This window comes from Manacus vitellinus, unplaced genomic scaffold (genome assembly GCF_001715985.3).
Source record: "Manacus vitellinus isolate BGI_N305 unplaced genomic scaffold, ASM171598v3 scaffold_54_pilon, whole genome shotgun sequence".
Lineage (NCBI taxonomy): Eukaryota > Metazoa > Chordata > Aves > Passeriformes > Pipridae > Manacus > Manacus vitellinus.
In genome coordinates, this window is record NW_021940645.1 from 3,110,688 (window position 1) to 3,128,663 (window position 17,976).

Genomic DNA, 17,976 nt, shown 5'->3' on the forward strand with positions numbered 1-17,976 from the left:
AAAAAAGAAACTGTCACCGTGGGATTTCATCAGCTCCTTCTGCCTTCGTGCATTCAACCTATTTTTCGTTCCTTTGGTTATGTAAGAGGAGCGGTGTGGAGAGGAGCGATGAGGAGGGGCGGCTGATGGGCTTCCTGGGGAATTACCGGGGTTTTTTTGTGTCCAGCTGGCCCTCCGAGTTAACGCTGGGAAATGCGGGACAACTGCGTGTCGAGTTTTTACGTGTATTTACTTTGCTTGCACTGCTCCGAATATTGCAGCACAATGCAGGCGAGGGTGGCAGGGACTGGAAACAGAGTGCAGTTGGCCAAGTTTTTTATTTCACTCTGACTGAAAAGCAAGAGAAAATTGTAAGTAAACAGTAAAAATCCTGTTCTGTTGATGCTCTCATGTAGGGAGGCACCAATGTATTTACTTATCTTTAATCTCACTCGTCTTTTTACCAGTTTATATCATATTTAATGTTAGTGTGGGTCTTGATATTTTGATTCAAAGCTTTTTATGAGACGATCTTAATTTCAAAATTTATAAATAGGAAAATGTGGCTCTACGTCCTGAAAATGAAGCCCTCTTGACTACAGGAATCTTCTCTGTAATAATGACTGCAAACCACAAGTCATAATTTAAATCTGTTGTTATTTTTGCATGGGCTGGAAATTTAGTGTTGAAAATACTTATTTGAGTATTTTTTTTTATAATCCTTATATTTGGATATTGAAGGTTTAGGGGAGGAAAATGTGCTGATGATGAGTGAAACTTTTTTTTTTTCAGTAAGAGGTGTATAGAAAGTGACATATTAATAAACATTTCACTTTAGTTTCTGTAGCTCTAAAAGGTAACCTTCCTGGTCTAAAATATTTTGGTTGCCGTTATAAATATTTTCAAGCATCAGCAAAATAAAATTGATCATTTACATTTGTTTTGCTGTTTGTTTGCTGAAGTATGCATGAATAGAAAATAAAAAACTAGAGCTACCTAGAGGGAAGCAAAAAAAAAGACTTAAGTTTGGCAGCGACGCGTTTGGAGCAGCACAGAGCACTGTGCTGGTGACACTGGGGGGAAAGAGGAGAGGGGGTTCAAGAGCACTGTGTGCTGGGAGCACACAGAATCCATCTGCAGAGTGGGGTTTTCCAGCAGAACTCTGCTCAGTAGATAAGCATGTTCCTTTGCCATCTCTCTGCTGAGCCCCTGGGGGAGAAGAGCCTTTCCCAGTGGGGTTGTTCCTGTGTTCCTGTATCTCCTCTGCATTGCAACAGCATCCACCTGGTAAACTTCTGGAGTTCGGATTTGATCCTTTCAGTTCACTTCACGTTTTCTCTGTGGGTTTCCTCCCTGTGAATTGCTTGGTTTGTACAATAAGTGGAGGTTGGCCTGGTCTGATAAAGGGGGAATACTGTTAGTGAGACAGTTCAACTGGAGTGAAGTGATAGAGGGACACTTCTGGAACCAGTCTGGCAATTTTGGCAGAAGCTGGACTGGCACTTCACGTTGAGAAACTGCAAGTGTTTGGGATGAAAATGGAAGTATGGAAGCAAGACAGTATACCACAAATTCATTCAAATATATCACAAACAAGGAGAGTTGTATTGAACAAATAAATCATGTGATAAGTATACTAGCAATTATTTCAAAAGTTATTTTTCATATACTTTATATGAAGGTAGTTGACACATTTAAAGTTGTATTTCTTTGATTCTGTGGCATAAATAACTGCCTGCCTTTCTTAAGGCAGTTAGTTAAGAATTTCAGAGAGAAAGATGGACTTGATTAGATTCAGACTGACTATAAAAACTGCAATTTCCTATCCGGGTTTGGGCCAAAAAGAGAGAAATACTGGTTTACAAAACAGATATGATGGTTTTGGGTTTATGTTGTCATTTGTCTGGTAGCTGAAGTATTTGTTTTGGGAAACAAAAACCTAGTGGTCTGTCTTTCTTCTTGAGTTAAACAAAAGTAGAAATAGAACACATGCAAGGAACTCTTAAATGTGTCCCTCTTTAATCTGTTCATACTTAAATGTGAGTTGGCTACAATTGTAACAGTAGTAATGGTTTATTCTGGTCTGCTTGAGGTGGCCTCTGTGTTCCTAGAAATGGATTAGAAGTGTCTCTGTTCCTGTCCCGTGGTGGGTCAGATTTACTCAGGGGGCATTGCTGTGTACCAGTCCTGAGCAGGACTGATGCAGGTGGCATCAACCACATGGTATTACTGAGTAATGTACTTGCTCATTAAGTCTGAGCATCAGAGAAGAACATGGGGTGGAGTTGCTGTTGTTATTTCTGATTAATTAGTACTTAAAATATCTACAGCAGCTCAAAATATTCTGACAGTTTTTGTATTTAACTGCAAAGAGTCTTTTTTAAGCCATGCTGTGCTGTTGGACTCTAGCAGGGAGCTACGTGTTCAGATGTGGTGAAAATACTGTTTAGTTGTTTCATGATGTTTCATAATAGCAGTGCCTTCAATACTTGAAAATATAAAATTAGAGCAAAGCAGTACCAAAAATAATGTCTTCCTAGCAGCTTTCCATTGTTTTATAAATGTGCAAGCAACTGAATAGGAGTTGGACTCCATGATCCTGATGGGTCCCTTCCAGCTCAGCATATTCCATGATTCTGTGAATTTTGAGTTACTTTGGTAGAAACTTAGTGCAGAAACTTTTGATCTAATGACACTCACATGTGAATGGGTGAGTCTGAGAAAGAAGCAGAAGATGTATCAGTTGCTCATGTGAAATGTGCATGCCTGGTGCTTGTAGGCCCAATAAAGAGTGGAAATAACAATCATTTGTGCTAAAAAGTTGGTGAATTGATGTTTCTTCTTTCTTTTCCACCAGAGAATATGAAACAGGAGCCAAAATGACATCCCGATTTGGAAAGACCTACAGCCGGAAAGGGGGAAACGGCAGTTCCAAGTTTGATGAAGTGTTTTCCAACAAACGGACCACCCTTAGTACAAAATGGGGAGAAACCACCTTCATGGCCAAATTAGGACAGAAGAGGCCCAGTGTCAAACCAGATATTTCCGAAGTTCCTAAAAGACCCAAAGTTGAAGATGAGGTAACAGAGGATCCATTTGGATTTGACAGTGATGAAGAATCTCTTCCTGTGTCTTCAAAGAATGTGGCACAGGCTAAAAGCTCCTCTCAGCTGGAACCCGGTGAAGCTGCTCAGTCTGAGGACTTCACTCCTCTACTTGAAGCTAACAGCAGAATTAATCAGCCAGACAGTGGAGAAAATGTTGCATCCAGCAAGTGCATACCTTTTGACAATACTGTTCCTCTCTTAAAAGAAAAGAGCACAAGCAAAAACATGGAAGATGGAGAATGCAAGGGCAGTAGTGCTAAACTTGCAGCTGCAGGTATGTTTGCTCAGCTGTCCAGATACTTCTGTTTTCCTCTGATTTTTGCTGATCTGCCTTTAGACTTTGTGTTTTCAGGGGATCGTTAAATGTTCTAATAAAATTGTGGGACAATTAATTACAGAAAACTGTAGAGGATACACTAAAAACACTTGGAAGCATCCTGCATTTTACACATTGGTGTGAGATCCTTGGCACTCTAATCCTTGTGTCTGCAGGTTGAGATACAGTGCTTTGGATTCAATGCAGTGTGTTAGACCACCTGGAATAAAATGGAATCATCATCTTCCTTTTCTAAAATTGCTCAGTGCATTTGTGGGTTTTAAACACGTGTTTTGAAGAGGGATGAGTTAGTGGTAATGGAAGGCTTTATTATTAAGCTTCTGGCTTTAATTTAGTGCAGGTATGTGCTTACTACCAGGCAGGTGCAGATACAAATTATAACACGTCTTATTTCATCATTTGGATGGAAAAAGTAGTTTTCTGAACTTCAGTTGCACAAAGGTTTTTTGTTTGGCTTTGTTTGTAATTAACACATCTTTATCAATGTGCAGGTAAAAAGCTTCAGGCCTGTGAAACTGAATTCTGTCAGAATGTCTTTTAGGGGCTGTTTTGAGTGTTTGTAAGGTACCTTAATGCTTCTGAGAGAGAATTCACAAGGCCCATGGAGCTGAACATCTCTGTAATTTTATTCAAGTCATTTTTGGAGGAGATCAGATGTTGTTATATCTCATGAGAGGCTTTTGTATAATGGGCTGATTAAACTACAGCTTCTATAATTGGGCAGAAGATCACATTAGCTGAACCTTGATGAAGATGACACCTACTGACTTGCTCTGGGTTATCAAAATGAGCTTTAATGAGAAGAACTTATATAACTTTAATTTCTCAGATATAGTTAACCCTGGGATCAGAAATTTGAGTGGACTTGTTCAGTTATAAGACAGTGGACAAGAAGATACTGAATAGTAGAAGATATGCATAGCTCAGTTATTTGCAGTATAATTCTGTTAGTGATCTAATTGAACAAAACACAAGAAATGTTGATTTGAACTGTAGTTTCACAGACACATTGGTGGGATGTGTAGTTGCCTTTTGATCTTGCTCTTATTTTTGCTGATGAAGTATTTCTTATTTTCATATGGTTTTCAGCAGTTTATCTGTAAGTATGATTTATCTTCAGCCTGGAAATGTTTTTTTTTTTTAAGTTTGAATATAGTTTTCATGAGTGATTGAATAAGTTCATCCTCCAGTATTTACAAGGACAAGAAATAGTAATGAGTTTCCTTGGTTGTTAATGAGCACATTGTAGCAGAACAGGTTTTGCAGTGAAATGGTTTCCTTGTAGAAAAGCTTTGTTAGAACAGTATTTTTCAGGTTGGAAAAGAAAGTGAGAGAGCTGTGGGCAGAAAAAGTTAATAGAGCTCTGAAAATTGTAGTGCTTGAGAGGCCAGGAGGAACAGACTTCAGCTGTTGCATTGGTGCTTCCTGGTTCCAGTCTTGTGAAAAATAATAAAATATGATATTTAGCACAGAAAAACGTTCTAATTTGATGCTTATTTAAATTCTAGAACTCTTTGTTAAAAGACAATATTATATATACTATAAATACACAGCTCTGAATGGAAGGAAGCTGATGAGTCTTGGTGGATAAGGCCATCAGTGGCTGCTGAGTGTGGTGGTGGCGCTCTGGATGCAGAGAGGGAGACTCCTTAAACAACAGTTTACTGAAGGAATTCTGTTCCTGCATGCTGTTCAAAATACTTGTTAATCACTGCAGTTCAACCAGGAGCAGTGAAGGCCAAGGTGGATCTTGACCTGTTCTTTCAGAATGTATTAGATTCTGTTGACACCCAGACAAATGAAGATAAAAAGCCATTTCGTGTCTTTCTTCAGAAATTGAAATCAGCTGAGAATGAATCTTTGCAGAACATCCTAGGAGGGTCTTTGGTTTCCTTACCCTTATTTAAAGGCTGTAGTCTTGGTGATAGTGTTTCTTTTTGACAGTTAGTGTAAATGGAACTTGGATGGTTTAAGCTGCTGTTATGCTTGTGTGTAAACCGATCCAAAACAAATAAAATTGTCTCTGAGGACGTTGCTCAGAACACTGAGCAATTAGAGATAGTGGTATAGTCAGCCAGTGTAAATGGAGGTGCTTCAAAGGCTTCTTTGTTGTAGTGACTGCTCAGTCAGGTTTGCTGGGAAGGCTGCCTTTCAGAACTGCAGAGTCAATGGGGTTGATTTGGGGCAGGGTTCTGGAGGGGAAGGGAACCACGGGGAGTGTACAGGTATAGTACTTCTACTGCTGACATGTCCTCCCCCTCCCTGTAGTTATTTCCCCCTTTCTGGTGACTCTTGAACTCCACCAGGTTCAACCACATTTTTTCCAAGCTTGACTATTCCCGAGGAGGAAAGAAATGGGGGTGGGGAAAGTGAGCAGGTAGAAGAATATTAATATTCCCAGTGTAAGAGACTGCAATGTGAACTCAACCTTAACCCACATACAGCAGTGTATCTCTAGGTGTAGAAAACTAGGCTATGTTGGTACTGATATTCAGGAAAAGGCTTGACTTGTTTAAAGTGCAGTTTGCTAGTCCTTGTCCTAACACTGATTAGACAGTGCATGAGTGGAGGTCTCCTGACTTCCTGAGAGCATGTGCCATCCTTGTATCTTAATGTACCTTAATTCTTAGCCTGGGTGGAATAAGGTTAAGAATTAGTGTTGAAAACTGTGTCTGACCATGGCCAAGCACAAAGTGAGAGGTGCAGTCAGTCCTGCTCCAGTTCTGCCTCCATGTGCATTCCTTTGGACATTAAAATGAAGGTGAGGCAAAGTTGGTTAATTTTAACTAATGTTTGATAGTAAAAAGCAGTTGGTTTGGGGGGGTTGTTTTAGTAGTTGTGCAGCTGTGTAACAGTTGAGGATCTGTATCTTTTATTTAAATTGGTAGAACTTACTGGTCTCTTTTTTTTTTTTTTTATAGCCTTCAGCTAGTGCTTGTAACAATCTTATTTTAAAGGCTTTGAGAAGCTCTTAATGTGTAAAGCTTCTCATAATCTTACCCTGATGTTGCTTAATACTGTCTGAAGAATGTCCATGAGTAATCCTGTGTGTAACAGGTAATTTAGAGATGAGCATTCAGGTAAATTTGAAACAACAAAAGACTGTTCAGTATTAATAGTTACTGTTAGGTCATCTTTGTGAAGGCTGGAGGACTTGGTATCTAGAAAATAAGTTGTGTCATTGGAAAAATACCCCACTGGTAATTAATATCAAGCAAAAATGCAGCAACTTAGAAAGTGAGGTTGTTATGGGAGACCCTTACAGTAGGGTAAGGTGAAAACACGCAGAGAATACTTACTTGGATTTTTGAAACACTCTGGTGGGATTTTGTTTATTTTTTTAACTGTTAAACTTATTCTGTAAGGCATAACCCAAACAGTATTTCATGCTGTATTCAGCTGCACACAAGCTTTAATATAAACACACTTATGGCCTTGCAGAGCAAATCACAAGGTCCTAGTTTTAAAAAACTTTTATAATATTTATATTAGCTTGTAGGTTGAAATTAATGTAGTACAATTTTTCAGATGAAAATTAAAGTCAAAGCTGGATGAATTTAAAAAGTTGGTGTGGCATTTCATAACGAGTGTACGAATATGTTTCAGATTAGATAACTTCTTTGCCTACTCTGGCTCTTTCAGTTGAGGGAAATACTGGCATTGTTGTGTGAGGGTTTGCATTTTGACTCTGGATGTTGTGATCACCTGCTCTCGTTTGCTTTCGTGCACAGTGCTGAGCTCTGTAACTCAGACTTTTGGAGGATCTAGTCCATGGGGTTGGTGCTGGTCATGGGAGAAGGCACTTGGGTTGGGAGATGTCTCATCTTTGCACACCTCGTATTCCTGTTGATGGACTATGAAATAATATTCCTTTCTTACATTAATTCTGAGTGAAAATATTAGGTGTTTAATTGTGCTTTTAATGAAAAGTTTTTTAATTGTGCATGGATTAAGTCTGGTTTGTTTTAAAGCTTGTGAGTTTATTTTCTGAAAATGTGTTTTGCTTGCTGTGGAGAAATAGAAAATAGAATGGCTTAAAATGTCTCTCCAGACTACAGAACAGCATAGGAATAGTGTCCCTTTCTGCTGTGTTGTGATGCTGAGTACAGATTTTGTGGTTATTGTCTTGGCAGTGCCCTTTGAGGCTTTTTAAGATTAAAAGAACAAATTATTGCATGTAATGTATTTGTGATACTTGCTTTCTTTTTTTTCCTCCTAACGTTTAGAGTAATAATGAAAATAGCTCTTCATCATCTTGTCATTTGTTGCTATGTACTCAAACAGGTCTTTGTTCTGGCAGTAGTTTTGCTCTTGGTGCTTTAAGGAAGCATTTGCCTGTTGACTGTATTGGATTCTTTTGTTTTCTAGGTAGGTCTCAGTGCCCTGGTTTTTCACTTGGGGACGATGCAGGCGTTGGAATCAAATCAAAATGGCAGATGCAATCCTTCTTCATGGCTTGTGCTTGTGTGCAGGAGCTCAGCTGCTCCATGGCCCAGGATGCAGGATCCAGTTGTGTTGAGTTGCTGGAAAAGCCCAGAGAGCACAGGGCACTTTGCAGAAAATGGTTGCCCTTGGCAAGGAGAGGGTTTAAGTCCTCTGGTCTGTTCCCCACGGGCTATCCTGATAGTACCTCGGTGGCTGTGTGTGCAAAGCCTCTGCATCCTGATTATGTGGGTGGGGAGCCCTATCTTTAGAGTTAAGTTTCAACTTCTCAAATGCAGGTTTGTTATATAATTGCATTGGACAACGAGCTTGGGCAGGATATTGCTTTCAAATTGTTTCAGAGCTTCTATTTTGTGTTTAACGGTGACATGGACATTTAAGATAATAGGTAGGTCGGAGTAATATTATCTTTCTTCCTCTGCAGAGTTGTTGAGTTCAAGTTATTTACTTCTTGAGGAAGAATTTCAGTTTAGTCATTTTTCTGTCCAAAAATGGAACAAAAAGTTGGGGCAAACTGAACGAGGTCTTGAGCATTTGGCTGTCTTAGGAGACAGCTGGCAGCAACCATGATTAAAAAGAACTGCAGCTGTCCTCTGGCTGGGTCAAAGCATTAAGGAACTGATAGGAGAGAGGGGGAAAAGTCTGCCAGAAAATATGTATGCCCGTAGAATTTCAGTGTTGTGAGGTTTGTTTGGATGGTAGTAGTTATGATGGGTATGTAGATAGCAAGTCTTCTCTTCTTTAGTTGTGTTTTTGTTATGTTTTCCCTTTTTGAAGATATCCCTTTTCCCCTTACAGATAGAATTGTCATGCTGTGTCAGTAGCCCAAGTTTAAACTGGTGTGATAATTGTTCTCAAATTTTTATTTTTTTTTTGTCTGATATTTCTTTGATGGTGGCTTTTTGGTTTTTTCTGGGGTGTTTTTCAAAAGTCTGAAATGATTGAAATTCTCTTTAAATCCCAGTGTTTATACTGGTTTGCTAAAATAGCAATACAGAAAAAAGACCCCAGTATTTAGGAAGGAATCTGCAACATATTTCTTCTAAAGACAGGGAAAATCATACTATGTATGTCCATGCACAGAGCACATGAAACTTCCTTCCCCTAAATCTATACCTCCTCTTTCCCATACAGAAGTGAATTTTGCCTTACATACTTTCTTTATGGACTTGTACAACAAACAGTGAGTTTTTAAAAGATCATACTTTTGACTGCTGCTTAACTTGGATGTTAAAAAGTTGAAATAACTTTGCATTCAGAACGGTTGGTGCTTGTAGAAAACAACCCAACCCTGTTAAGCTGCATACCTCTCAAGTGGGCCAAAGCTGCAGAAGAGCAGAAACCCTTTGGTAAGGAAGCCATTTTGGGTTCAAACTGCTGAGATTTTATTAACTGTATGGAAAATGTTCTTCAAATTCAAACTTAGCTTATATTTTCTTTTAAGGAACTGCTCCTGTGTTCAGTAAAGAGTTTCAACATATTTATGACTACTGTCTGAATTCAGACTGACTTAGGCTAAGTATACATCTGTTTGGACAGTTATTAGTGCTGCTATGTTACAATATACTTGAATTTTTTTCATAGAGGCTCACCCTAGAAGAGTTGGTGAAAACAAGTGTTTTTGCCACGTGCCAGCACACTGTTGTCCATAACACTTAGCAGTAGTTAGCTGCCTGGATCAGCTTTCTCCTGCTGCTCTGAGCAACAGATGCCCTTGTGAGCTCCCAGGAGGAAGAACATGTTTGGACTTTCCATCAGAGGTGAACACATGATGTGGCTCGTTCAGGCTCTGACAACTCTTGTGCTCCAAGGTGTAGCAGCTCTTCTGACCATTGCATTTGTTTGTGTAATTTCTGTCTCTTCATGACCATTTTATTTTTAGATTTCTGAGACCAGATAGTCTTGGTTGAGGTGTTGCAGAGTTTTTCAAAGCTTCATTCTTTGCTGGAGGACAAAAGTCTTCTTTCTGTAGACAGGGGTTTTAGCACTGTTTACTGAAACTGCAGTTTGTCTGTTATTTGAGAGAGTTGTGGATTTTGCAAGTTGGAGTGTGCATTGGTACTGTACTGCATGATATGTTGGGTTTTTATATAATGCTGGTATCTGTAGAGTCACATTATAATTTGTATTATGAACATGGTTAGATGCAGATGTGAAACAATGTTAAAAAAAGTGTTGTAGGAGAGTTTTAAGCAAGATTAGAGAGAATAATGAAGTAGTAATGATAGTTATTCCATCTGTGAAAGGCAAGCTGTAAGACCATTGGACAAAAATACTTACCTGGGAAAACAAAACGTTTCATTACTGTAAATATACTAGTGTGTCATCAGTCATGATAACAGAGTACACCAGTTGGAGCTGTCTAAAAAAATTCTCTGAGGAACCTGTGAAGTTGTCCAGGCAAAAAGGTAAGTAGTGTTAGTTTGACAAAACAGAGCAACTCTGACAAGCTGTGTCACAAATCCTGGAAAAACACTTCAGGCTCCTGGGACCTCTTGTGCAACCTGTTAAGCTCCTGTCCTGTCCATAGTCCCCTGTCCTTGCCCTGTTACCTGCTTGTTTTATGGAATAAAATTATGGGGGTGGGGGGAAAGGTAGTTCTTTTCACTCTGTCATTTCCTGAAAGTTTTGCAATTTTTAGGCATTCCACCATCTCAACAAGTCTGTAATTATATGGTGTATTTTATTATTACTGTGATCAAACTAAATGTTTTGTGGGTGGGGAGATATTCCTTCTTTTTCTTGTGTAGTACAAAGAAGAAATAGTACTGTTTCCGAGGGCTATTTGGGGACACCTTTTCAGGCATTTTTTCTTAAGGAAAACCTTTTTAAAAAAGGGTGAGATGTGTTACAGGTAATTAAAGAAAAATGAAGTTGAAATGTGAGACATTTTAATGTCAGAATTGTCAGAGATGTCAAGCTGAAGCATGTAGGTGTCTCATCTCTAAAAAAGAATTAATTTCTCTTTTTTTAAAAGGAGGTGTGGTTTTTTTAAAGTCTGGAATTGCATTCTTCATTTTGTACATTATCTTAAAAATGAAGAGGAAGGAGGTAGTACCACTGTGGTAGTCACAAGGCATTTACTGTTTTTGTTGGATGTATAGAGTAGCATTTGTTCCATCTAATAAGTGAGTGCTCATATTAAGTATCTATTTTTTAAAAAAAGTTCTGTCCATCTAGTCTAATTAATACAGGTCTAGATGAATATTTTTCAAATGTTTAAAGGTTTATTACTGAAAAAGCAGTGGGATTTTGACAACTATATTACATTCCTGCTGTTTGAATGTTTTCATATATGTAGAGGAGCATAAAGTCTATTATCTTGAATGAATCAAATGTCTTGCCTTGTCTGAACTTGAGATTTTGTCTCTAATGGTCATTTTATAAAGGTTACTTGGAACAGCAGTCATCCTAATCGCATAAATATAGCTTTACAAGTTTGGTAATATGCATCTTTGTGTGTGTGAAAACATCTCATTGTATTTGGTGGGAAAAAGTAGAAGTTTCACTTGTTTGGTTTTTTCTTTTAATTCATCAGCAATAGTAAAGACATCTCTGTCTTGTTGGGTGACATAAACTAGAGCATAAAATCAAGCAAGAGGTATGGGAGTGTTTATCAGTTTGTGTTCCATTTAGACCTGTCAGTCCTTTGGATTGGTTCTCTAAAACTTAATTACCAGAGTATAAGAGATTTAAACAGAAAACAAATCATGATTACCGCAGAACATTGTTATGGTTCCTGGGGATATTGTGCTTGTACCTGGGCAGGGTAGAGGGAAAGTTGTGTGCTGTCACTGAATTGAAATTACTTGGGAGACTCCTGTTATTTGAGACCCAGAAGAGCCTAATTGCAGTTAAAAATGGGAGAAGTTACATGCCTCTCTTGGACTACAGAACATCTAATAATTTGCCATTAGTTCATTTTTTCATATTCTTCCTACAGTCATGCTAGCTTCTGCTGCAATAGTTACTATTAGTAAATGCTGTAATTTTTAAAATCAAGGCTATTGGAATTGCTGTTATTGTACACCTTTGGGCAATTAGCAAGTAATTTGCAGTAATTTCTAGTGTAGAAGCTTCAGTCTGACAGCTATTGACCCACTGATGAGATGAGAACAGTGGCTTGACAAAATATCCTTTGAGGAAGTATTCCTCTAAATGTCACTGCTTAGTGTGCCACTAATGCATCATGATGATCCAGTTTTAAAGCCAAAGTTTCTACCTGGTGTGCACTAAACACTTTAGTAGTTACATTTTCCATCAGCCTTGCTTATTATGGGAGATGGAAAAATCTCCCTGGTGCAGTTGGTAAGACTTGTGAAGTACTGTGTATTTTTAAAATTTTGATGCCTCACAATGAAGGGGGAGGTTAACTGCCTCTTATTTGCTGTTTAAGAGTAACCTGATCTGCTGTATTAAATTACTAACTGAAAGTGAAAAATGAGATGCAACACTTCGTTGGTGCTTGTGGAGTCTTCTCAGACAACTCAGGATTCCAAGTTGCTCCTGCACATCCTCAGAACGTTGGGTGGTTATACAAAGGCAACAGGAGTCCTGCTGAGTACACAAAGAGTTGTTAGTGGTGTTTGCCTTTTCACATCATTCCTTGGGAGTGTAGTAAAGCAAGCATCAATAAGGCCATTTGACTGGAAGAGAATGGATTTGTTAGTTATTAGTCAACTGAGCTGACCTGAGGAAGTGATCTTACCTTTACAGATGAAGAGAAACAAAGAATTCCAGGCTGGAAGAGCTTTGATGTGTGGTGCTACTGCCTTAACCCAGTCTGATCAGATTTTATTCATCTTCAGGTGTACTAATGCCTTGAAGTGCCTCTGCATTTTTGGTGGTTTTCACAGAGCTGGTGGAGACTGGCACTGAGGAATGAACAGCTGGCTCAGGTTCCTTGGTTTTGTTTTTGGGTTGTTGGGAACAAGCATGAGAAGAAGGGCAAGGCGGGTTGGGCAGGTGTGAAATTGGAGATGAGACTAGGAGCCACTCTGGGAAGAAAAATGGAACAACCTCAGTACAGCAAGTACAAGAAAAATTGAAGCGAAGAAAATAGATGGGTGGTGGGATTGTTCTTGTCATGATGCATCTCTTAACTGAGGCTTCAGTTTGTCCAAATGAGGCTGCTGCAATAAGAGTAGAAGTTTTTGCTCCCTTAATAGGTCACAGACTAGATGGGGTTGTGTTGCTTGCCTTGTTGCTTTTCCTACAAATATTGGGCTAATTTTAAATTGTTCTAGAACAACTTGTGCAGTAGTTTTTGTTTGTATGTAACTACATGATCAAAATTAACTAAAATTCACTCTTAATGAAAAGATTATCTGTTTGACTTTATTATTACTTGGCGAAATATCCAATGCATCTTGAAAAAACTTTTTAAAATAAAAGCATCGTATTAGTTGATATAAATGTCATAAGAATCCTCTTTCTTGTGATGGCCTAGTAGATGATGGCTTTAGCCCTTGGCTACTGCCAGAGTAACTTCCTGGCAAGGGACTGCAGAAATAAAGTGGCTTCAGCTGCTGAAGACTCTGTCAGAACTGGTGAACAGACAGAAGAATTTAGGGAGTGTTTTAGATGAACTGATCTGAAGTGAAAGAGTTAAATATGCACTCCCTGAATATCTTTGCTTTTTGCAAGATAAAAAACCTGGAATTTTAAGAGAGCATATGTGAAATTATGTACTGTAGAGTAATCATGATTTTTGTGATCTGCTAGTAGCAGTGTAAAAAACCCAATAGGCTAAACTTTTTCAGAATAATTGATTAGCATTTCTTTGGAAGCAGATTCCTTGATAATTTTTTCCATTAATTTTTTATCAGTGCTATTGATGTGTATCAGCCTCTTCAGTCAGTTCTCCAGACTCCATGTGTTGATCATGTTTCCTGCTTGAGAGTACAGACTGCACCTGAGATCACAGTGATTCAAGTGAAGACAACGTAAAATAAAACTTCAGGTTTTTTCATCTCAAAACAGATTCCTGAATTATTTGACCCTTGGGTTGTTGTAATGCACATACATGTATAGTCTATTCCTTTCCTGGGAAGATGAGATTTGTTTTGGTCCTGGTATGAAATGCAGCTCTTTTATGATCCTAGACTTTCTTAGGATGGGAAAACTATTCCTTTCCCAGATGCACATACTGACACTTCTTCCTAACAATTCAGTATTGTTTAGTGAGCCAAGGCAGCCATATTTTAAATGTACTTTTTTTAGTGTTGCTTAGACATTATTAACTCAAGTAAATATGCACTCAGATATGGAACAGAAAGTTCTGAAAATTATTTTAATTGAATGTGCTGTTTTGCATGTGTAAGTGTTGTGGTAGTCTTCAGCTGCACAATAACATTAAACAGATGGGGGAAGAGGTACACTGTCAAACTCACTGCTTGATAAAGAAATTCATTTTGGTTGGGCCTCTTCAATTATCACAAGCATCAGATTGAAATGGGAATAATAAGATTTCTTGTATAACGTGTTGATACTGAAAAAGGCTAACCAAGATTCCATCATTGAGATGACAGGGGTAGGTTTCCTTGTTCTTTGAGTAATGTAGTTTTGCATTTCATATATTCTGTGAAGAGCTTTTTTTATTTCTAGCTGAGTATGTGTACTTCTGTGAGAGACCTCAGCTGAATTCTCAGGAAACTTAGATGCCATTTGTGAAATACTACTTGTCCTGCCTCCCTGAGGAATTTTGTCTAGGACTGAACCAATATCCTGCAAAACTGGATTTGGTAGTCATTTCTTTTCCTGGAATTTTCAACTTGTACCCTAAAGTTCTTCCATGAACTGTGTTTGCAAAGATGGCTTGGAGATGATGCCGTTTTGGTTTGAGAACAAATGAGCAAAAGTCCCTGGGCTGGTGCTGATGCTCACTTCCCTCATCAGGAGGGTTGGAAAGGGCAGACACCGTGGGGCTGGTGTCTGGTGATACTGTCTCAGAAATTCCCAAGAACCTTGTTTCTGGAAAATAACACACTTGTATTGTTTAGTGTGTGTGTGAGGTCAACATCAGAGCAGGGCAGGTGCAGTCATGGTGAAACTGTCACCAAATCCACTGAGCTTTTGTTGGTATTCTGGGAAAACAAAGGGAATGGTTTCCCTACCAGTTCAGGGGGACAACAGGTGAAAGACTTGGTACCGGCATTGCTGTTGTGTGGATGCTGCTTGGCTGGAAACAGTGTACACAGACTGACTTCTTACAGAGGAATTTGCTCTCTTGGACAGTGTAAGGTTGGAGAAGACTAATTTTTGGCAGCAACTTTTCTTCAGAGAAGCAGAAATTCATTTTAAGAACCTGCATTTCAGAGTTTGTGTGAATATGCAGACGTAGCTAAGTCATTGATTCATGGATGTTTTGTGTTTCTAATGACAGTACCTGTTTTTTCAAGTTCTACGCAAAAGTTAAAAGCACTTAAAGTTTGTCTGAAGCAAATCAGACACTAAAATTTGTGTATTGTGAAACTTTCATTTGAAACACAAGTGTAGCTGAAATAATTTGTTGTAAATAAGGATTTTGGGGGAGTATGTTCACATAAGAATGAAATAAAACAGTCTTATAACCTGTGTGCAGGAAGGAAATTATTTTCTTACGTAATGAAAAAATGCATTGTAGTTGTTCTTTATCTCTAATTATTCCCTGTAAATCACTTGTGTGTGAGACATTGGTAATAATCTTCTTGGAAAGTTTCACTGCAGACGTTCTTTTTTTTTGTGGTTTGTCTAGGAAGATAAGTGGTTATATTTAGGGTTTACTGCTGTCTTTTTCATGATGTGCATGTTCTCAAAGTGACACTTGTTTTGAGGATTTATTTGCTAGAAATTATGAGAAGACTTTATTATAATAAAAACTTTCAGCTGGAGGGCTTAAAAAGTATAAACCAGATGGATAAAAACCTTTTTAGTGTTTTTTGTCATTGATCACTGAATATTTGTTGTTATATTGTGACTTTTTCAAAGTTGCCCACGAGTGACTATTATTTGTAATTGCATTTTAGTGATAAGTTTATCTTTTCTTGTAGATAAAATCCAGAATTTGAATGAAGATAATGAGAACAGTCATTTTATCTACGGGAATGCCGAAGACAGTAACAAAACCAATGCTGAGACTACAGACACTTCTGGATGCAACATTGAAGCCAAGGACTTGACTGATTCTTGGGACTCCCAGCTGGGGAAAACAGCAGACTCTCCATCAGAACCATCTCAGACCAAGGGGCCATTAAGAACTCACTTGTACGAATGGGAGGATGAAAGCGAAGACACCAGAACTGGAGAGTATATATTAGCTTTTGACAATGAACATCTCTCAGAGATGAAGAGCAAGGATGAGGAGGGTGATAAAGAAGACAGTGAAAATCCAAAGGAAGCCATTAGTGAAGAACTTGTGCAAACTATTCCTAGGCCAAGCAACTGTAGGACATACTGTCGATCCAACAAAGCAAAACTGCAGGGGGCAACGAATTTTGACAAGCTGATGGATGGCACTAGTCAGTCTTTATCCAAAGCAAACAATGAGTCAAATAATGATGGTCTGAACCCAGGAAAAAAAGTTTCTTTGAGTAGTGGGACCAGTTTTAGAGGGACGGTGGGACGGACTAGAGACTACACTGTTCTCCATCCATCGTGCTTGTCAGTCTGTAACGTTACCATCCAGGATACCATGGAGCGCATCGACGAGTTCACCACGGCGGCCCCCACTGACCTGGGAGAAGCTGGACGCTTGAGGAAGAAAGCAGACATGGCCACCACAAAAACCACAACCAGGTTCCGACCCAGCAATACCAAATCCAAAAAGGATGTCAAACTAGAGTTTTTTGGGTTTGATGATCAAGACGAGGGAGGGGGAGATGAAGGCGCCTCTAGAAGTTCTGGGAGTTCCAATTACAAAATCAAGTACTTTGGGTTTGATGACTTGAGTGAAAGCGAGGACGAAGATGAAGAGTGGCAGGTAGCAGAAAGGAAGGCTAACAAAAAACGAAGTAGAACTGTACCATCTTCTTCACTACAGTCAACCTCTGAGGGCAATGAAAACTGTTCCCAGGACAGCCAGCTCAGTACTAATGCAGGTAAGTAGAACTCTTCTGGAATACATATTTAACATTTCATTTTAATTGACCCTGATGTTTTGTTCTGTTTGCAGTGTACCTAGGAGTTGGTTGAGCAATAGCGCTATTTGGAAATCTAACAGTTAAATTCACTTATTTCTGCTGTGGGCCTGTCTGGTGTTTCATATCTGTCTTGAAGTATGCTTTATACCCCTTGATCTCTTGCCAGAGGTAGTTTTTTTTTTTCCTTTTGAACAGAAGATTCTTACCTTATTGGTGTGTTGAGCGTGCAGTGCCTATGCCTGGAAGGCAGATATCTTCCCACAGAAGCTCCACATCAACCCAGAATTATGGAGCTGAGTGCAGAAATTTCAGTAACTCTGAGGAGGTGTGAAATATCTCTTTGTGCTTTTGCATGTGTTTGTAGGCAGTTGGGACCCTTCTCGAGTTCCATCTTATCTGAGGATGCACAGCTCTGCAGAGGCTGTGGGGACCCATGGAGTGCCAGTGAGATAACTGGCTTTGGGAGAGCCTCTGCATATTCATGTGTTTCAGTTTTTGGGTATCTCCCTGTTGTGCACAGACTGTGTGTGTGTGTTTGTACTCACACACATACACGAGTCAAACTGTGCACGTGGCATTTGCTGAGCAAGTTCTGGTGTTTGAGATCCTTTGAAAAATTAGACTTGCTTGGTGGTCAGTTGGGTCCTGAGGAATGACTCAGGTCAAGGTTGAGGTGTGCTGGTGAAGAACAAAATGAATAACTTTGGTGAAAGGTTGCTTTTAAGTTTTCTGTTTTGAAAATGTCAAAGAATCATGCATGTTGGAGTAAGTATTTCAAAACACTGCCACTGTTCTGTGGAACTTTTTGGGCCTCCATTTTGGAGCATGAAGCATAAGAAGTTTTTATCCGTTCACTGAAGTGGTTACATTTTTAAGACTTTGGCAAGATGTGTTTCATTGTGATGGGGAGAGGGGGAACTCAAATCTAAGCCTTGCAAATGTTGGAGGGTTTTTTTCCTACAAATAGCTTCTGCTAATATAATCCAGAAAT

At 39.0% G+C, this 17,976-nt stretch overlaps 1 protein-coding gene across 2 annotated transcripts in view; it reads left to right on the top strand.

The window, feature by feature from the left end:
• Window positions 1-18: 18 nt before the first annotated feature.
• WAPL (WAPL cohesin release factor) overlaps window positions 19-17,976 on the top strand; it is a 64,245-nt gene continuing 46,287 nt past the window's right edge. The window contains exons 1-3 of one of the 2 annotated variants that reach the window (XM_018081570.2): window positions 19-350; window positions 2,837-3,360; window positions 15,897-16,943. In XM_018081570.2, the coding sequence (XP_017937059.1) occupies window positions 2,859-3,360; window positions 15,897-16,943 (1,549 nt within the window). In that variant the 5' untranslated portion in view covers window positions 19-350; window positions 2,837-2,858. Of the gene's footprint in view, window positions 351-2,836; window positions 3,361-15,896; window positions 16,944-17,976 lie in introns of those variants that run through there. The other variant, XM_018081571.2, reaches the window with a different exon arrangement.